This window comes from Scyliorhinus torazame, chromosome 25 (genome assembly GCF_047496885.1).
Source record: "Scyliorhinus torazame isolate Kashiwa2021f chromosome 25, sScyTor2.1, whole genome shotgun sequence".
NCBI classification, from domain to species: domain Eukaryota; kingdom Metazoa; phylum Chordata; class Chondrichthyes; order Carcharhiniformes; family Scyliorhinidae; genus Scyliorhinus; species Scyliorhinus torazame.
In genome coordinates this window covers 32,446,581-32,452,580 of record NC_092731.1, presented here as the reverse complement: position 1 = coordinate 32,452,580, position 6,000 = coordinate 32,446,581, and the positions used below count along the sequence as shown (strand labels likewise).

General features: G+C 53.3%; 1 protein-coding gene across 2 annotated transcripts in view; it reads left to right on the top strand.

The window, feature by feature from the left end:
• Positions 1 to 1,739: 1,739 nt before the first annotated feature.
• The window catches only part of sumf2 (sulfatase modifying factor 2), a 48,876-nt gene continuing 44,615 nt past the window's right edge, over positions 1,740 to 6,000 (top strand). For both annotated transcript variants that reach the window (XM_072490273.1, XM_072490272.1), the window contains exon 1: positions 1,740 to 1,945. In XM_072490273.1, the coding sequence (XP_072346374.1) occupies positions 1,755 to 1,945 (191 nt within the window). In that variant the 5' untranslated portion in view covers positions 1,740 to 1,754. The remainder of the gene's footprint in view (positions 1,946 to 6,000) is intronic.

The window sequence follows — 6,000 nt, the reverse complement described above, 5'->3', positions numbered from 1 at the left end:
GACCCCGGTTAACACTGCTGCCTCACAGTGCCAGGTACCCGGGTAAGCACTGCTGTCTCACAGTGCCAGGGACCCGGGTTCACACTGCTGTCTCACAGTACCAGGGACCCGGGTTAACATTGCTGTCTCACAGTGTAAGGGACCCGGCTTAACACTGCTGTCTCACAGTGTAAGGGACCCGGGTTAACACGGCTGTCTCACAGCCACGGATCTGAATTAACACGGCTGTCTCACAGTGCCACGGATCCAGGTGAACACTGCTGTCTCACTGTGCCTGGGACCTGTGTTCAAATCTGGCGTTGAGTAACTGTGTCGTGTGTGCACGTTCTCCCCATGTCTGTGGGTTTCCTCCGGGTGTTCCGGTGTCCTCCCACGGTCCAAAGATGTGCAGGTTCGGTGGATTGTCCGTGCTAAGTTGCCTCTTGGTGTACAAAAGATTAGGTGGGGTTAGGGGGACATGGCAGGGGGAGTTGAGCAATTTAGGGTGCTCTTTTTGAAGGTCGGTGCAGACCTGATGGGCTGAATAGTCTTCTGCATTGTCGAGATTCTCTGATTCTAGAAGGCTATTATCAAATTGGTGCAGTTGCATAGCTGTGAGATACAGAGGGATCTGGGTGTCCTGGTGCATGCATGGCAATATACAGTTACAGCAAGTCGTGAGGAAAACTTGGAGAATATTAAAGTCTTTGTTGTCGCAAGTAGGCTTACATTAATACTGCAATGAAGTTACTGTGAAAAGCCCCTAGTCGCCACATTCCGGCGCCTGTTCGGGTACACAGAGGGAGAATTCAGAATGACCAATTCTCCTAACAGCACGTCTTTCAGAACTTGTGGGAGGAAACCGGACCCGGAGGAAACCCACGCAGACACGGGGAGAATGTGCAGACTCCGCACAGACAGCGACCCAAGACGGGAATCGAACCTGGGACCCTGGCGCTGTGAAGCTGCAGTGCGAACCACTTACTTATTGTGAGGGGAATTGAATTTAAAAATCGGGGGGGTGCTTATGCTTCACTTATACAGACCATGGGTGGAATTCCCCCCCCCCCGAGCGCTGCGGGGGCAGCCTGTGGGGGGCGGGAGGGGGGTTCCTGTACCGGGGGGGGGGGGCTCTAAAGGGATCTGGCCCGCGATCGGTGCCCACCGATCGGCGGGCCGGCCTCTCTGAAGGAGGACCTCCTTTCCTCCGCCGCCCCGCAAGATCGATCCGACATCTTGCGGGGTGGCCGCGGGGGAGGACGGCAACCGCGCATGCACGGGCTGGCGCCGGTCAAACTGCGCATGCGCGGATGACGTCGCTGCGTCATTTACGCGGCACCGCTTTTACGCACCGGCAAGGCCCGGCGCGCGTAAGTGACGCGCCGCCGCCGCTCCTCCTAGCCCCCTGGGGACAGGAGAATAGGGGGCTGGGAACGGCCTCCGACGCCGGAGGCCTCCCGATGGGAGAATTGCGCCCCATTAGTGAGGCAGCACCTGGAGTCTTGTGAACAGTTTTGGTCACCTTATTTAAGAAAGGATGCAAGTGTGTTGGAAGCAGTTCAGCAAAGATTTACAAGGCTAATACCGGGAAAGGGAGTGTCAGGAGCCTTTGGAACTCCCGTTCTCAAACTTTGGATGTTTACAAGACAGAGCGAGGTACATTCTTGATGAGCAAGGGGGTGAAAGGTTATGGGGGTAAGTGTGAGGTCACCGTCAGACCGGCCATCATCTTATTGGTTGGTAGAGCAGGGCTTTCCTTAAGCAGTCCACAATGAATGCCCGTTCATTATTATCCCTTTTGTTTTGTATCTTGTGTTTTAGATGCGCTAGTGGTGAGTCTGCCGGGCGGCACATTTCACATGGGCACCGCTGAAGCTGATGCCAGAGACGGAGAAGGTCCTGTCAGAAAAATGACTGTGAAACCATTTGCGTTAAATCAGCATCCAGTCACCAATGAGGAATTTAGGTGAGACAAATCATGGTTGGTTTTAAAACCATTTGCTTGACATAATTTCTCGATAAATAATTATTGGTCTCTACAGAAACTGTTGGACTCACCAAATGAACATTGTGGGTACTAGGAGCAGGTTAGTGGCTCGCAATCCTGCGCGAGTAACTGACCACCTGACTCACCAAAGCCTGCCCGCCATCTACAAGGCACAAGTCAGGAGTGCGATGGAATAATCTCTACTTGCCTGGGTGAGCGCAGCTCCAACAACACTCAAGAAGCTCAACACCATCCAGGACAAAGCAGCCCCGCTTGATTGCTACCCCTCCCGCAAACATTCACTCTCTCCATCAGCGATGCACGGTGGCAGCCCTGTGTACCGTCTACAAGATGCTCTGCGGTAACTCACCAAGGTTCCTTAGACAGCACCTTCCAAACCCACGACCGCTAACCATCTAGAAGAACCATGGCACATGGGAACCACACCACCTCTTGTAGTTGTGGCAGAACCAATATTTCATACAGTTTCAGCATAACCACCCTGCTCTTAAATTCTATGCCTCGGCTAATAAAGGCAAGTATACCATCTGCCTTCTCAACCACTGTGTCCACCTGCTCTGCAACCTTAAGGGACGGGTGTACATGCAGACCAAGGTCCCTCTGATCCTCGGTGCTTCCCAGGGTCCTGCCGTTTATCCTGTATTCCCTCGCCTTGTTTGTCCTGCCCAAGTGCATCACCTCACACTTATCCAGATTCAATTCTGTTTCCCACTGATCAGCCCATCCATATCCCCCTGTAATCTAAGGCGATCCTCACTATTTAGCACCCCACCAATTTTCGTATCATCCACAAACTTAATGATCAACCCCTCCTACTTTCATGTCTAAATCATTTATATAAACCGCAAACAATAAGGACCCCAACACTGATCCCCGCGGGACCCCAACACTGATCCCCGCGGGACCCCAACACTGATCCCCGGGGGACCCCAACACTGATCCCCGCGGGACCCCAACACTGATCCCCGCGGGACCCCAACACTGATCCCCGCCGGACCCCAACACTGATCCCCGCCGGACCCCAACACTGATCCCCGCCGGACCCCAACACTGATCCCCGCCGGACCCCAACACTGATCCCTGCGGGACCCCAACACTGATCCCCGCGGGACCCCAACACTGATCCCTGCGGGACCCCAACACTGGTCCCCGCGGGACCCCAACACTGATCCCCGCGGGACCCTAACACTGATCCCCGCGGGACCCCAACACTGATCCCCGCGGGACCCCAACACTGATCCCCGCGGGACCCCAACACTGATCCCCGCGGGACCCCAACACTGATCCCCGCGGGACCCCAACACTGATCCCCGCGGGACCCCAACACTGATCCCCGCGGGACCCCAACACTGATCCCCGCGGGACCCCAACACTGATCCCCGCGGGACCCCAACACTGATCCCCGCGGGACCCCAACACTGATCCCCGCGGGACCCCAACACTGATCCCCGCGGGACCCCAACACTGATCCCCGCGGGACCCCAACACTGATCCCCGCGGGACCCCAACACTGATCCCCGCGGGACCCCAACACTGATCCCCGCGGGACCCCAACACTGATCCCCGCGGGACCCCAACACTGATCCCCGCGGGACCCCAACACTGATCCCCGCGGGACCCCAACACTGATCCCCGCGGGACCCCAACACTGATCCCCGCGGGACCCCAACACTGATCCCCGCGGGACCCCAACACTGATCCCCGCGGGACCCCAACACTGATCCCCGCGGGACCCCAACACTGATCCCCGCGGGACCCCAACACTGATCCCCGCGGGACCCCACCACTGATCCCCGCGGGACCCCACCACTGATCCCCACGGGACCCCAACACTGATCCCTGTGGACCCTGAACACTGATCCCTCGGGATCCCACTGTACACCGACCTCCAGTCTGGAAACCACCCCTCGACAATCACCCTCTGATTCTTGACACTCAGACAATTCTGGATCCAATTTGCCAAATTTCCTTGGATCCCACGGGCTCTTACCTTCGCTATCAGTCTCCCATGTGGGACCTTGTCAAAAGCCTTGCTGAAGCCCATGTAGACTACGTCAATGCATCTACACACCTGGACACCTCTTCGAAACATTTAATCAAGTTGGTCAGACATGACCTCCCCTTAATAAAACCATGCTGACTTCTTAATTCATCCCTGCATTTGAAGATTAATTCTGTCTCTCAGAATTGCTTCCACTATCTCCCCCACCATTGAGGTTAGACTGACTGGCCTCTAGTTTCCTGGTTTATCCCTCCCTCCCTTCTTGAATAATGGTACCACATTGGCTTCCTCCAGTCCTCCGGCACTTCTCCTGTGGCCAGAGAGGAATTGAAAATTATTGCCAGCGCCCCTGCTATTTCCTCCCTTGCCTCGCTCAACATCTTGGGTTACATTTCATCTGGCCCTGGAGATTTGTCTACTTTTAAGCCGGCCAAACCACTCAGAACCTCCTCCCTGTCTATTTAATCTCTTTAACTTTATCACAGTCCTTCTCCCTGATTCTATACCCACACCGTCCCTCTCACGAGTGAACACTGACACAAAGTATTCATTCAGAAACCTACCTACACCCTCCAGCTCTACACACAAATTACCAGTGCGTTCCTTAATGGGCGCAACTCTTTCTCTAGTTATCCTTTTACACTTAACGTACTTAGAACATAGAACATAGAAAAATACAGCACAGAACAGGCCCTTCGGTCCACAATGTTGTGCCGAACCTTTGTCCTAGATTAATTATAGATTATCATTGAATTTACAGTGCAGAAGGAGGCCATTCGGCCCATCGAGTCTGCACCAGCTCTTGGAAAGAGCATCCTACCCAAAGTCAACACATCCACCCAACACTAAGGGCAATTTTGGACACTAAGGGCAATTTATCATGGCCAATCCACCTAACCTGCACATCTTTGGACTGTGGGAGGAAACCGGAGCACCCGGAGGAAACCCACGCAGACACGGGGAGGATGTGCAGACTCCGCACAGACAGTGACCCAAGCCGGAATCGAACCTGGGACCCTGGAGCGGTGAAGCAATTGTGCTATCCACAATGCTACCGTGCTGCCCTTAAGAACAAATAAATCTACACTATATCATTCTACCGTAATCCATGTACCTATCCAATAGCTGCTTGAAGGTCCCTAATGTTTCCGACTCAACTACTTCCACAGGCAGTGCATTCCATGCCCCCACTACTCTCTGGGTAAAGAACCTACCTCTGACATCCCCCCTGTATCTTCCACCATTCACCTTCAATTTATGTCCCCTTGTAATGGTTTGTTCCACCCGGGGAAAAAGTCTCTGACTATCTATTCCCCTGATCATTTTATAAACCTCTATCAAGTCGCCTCTCATCCTTCTCCGTTCTAATGAGAAAAGGCCTAGCACCCTCAACCTTTCCTCGTAAGACCTACTCTCCATTCCAGGCAACATCCTGGTAAATCTCCTTTGCACCTTTTCCAAAGCTTCCACATCCTTCCTAAAATGAGGCAACCAGAACTGTACACAGTACTCCAAATGTGGCCTTACCAAAGTTTTGTACAGCTGCATCATCACCTCACGGCTCTTAAATTCAATCCCTCTGTTAATGAACACTAGCACACCATAGGCCTTCTTCACAGCTCTATCCACTTGAGTAGCAACTTTCAAAGATGTATGAACATAGACCCCAAGATCTCTCTGCTCCTCCACATTGCCAAGAACTCTACCGTTAATCCTGTATTCCGCATTCATATTTGTCCTTCCAAAATGGACAACTCCATCTGCCACTTCTCAGCCCAGCTCTGCATCCTATCTATGTCTCTTTGCAGCCGACACTATCCACAACTCCACCAATCTTCGTATCGTCTGCAAATTTACTGACCCACCCTTCAACTCCCTCATCCAAGTCATTAATGAAAATCACAAACAGCAGAGGACCCAGAACTGATCCCTGCTGGGATAACTGGGATCCAGGCTGAATATTTGCCATCCACCACCACTCTGACTTCTATCGGTTAGCCAGTTCGCTATC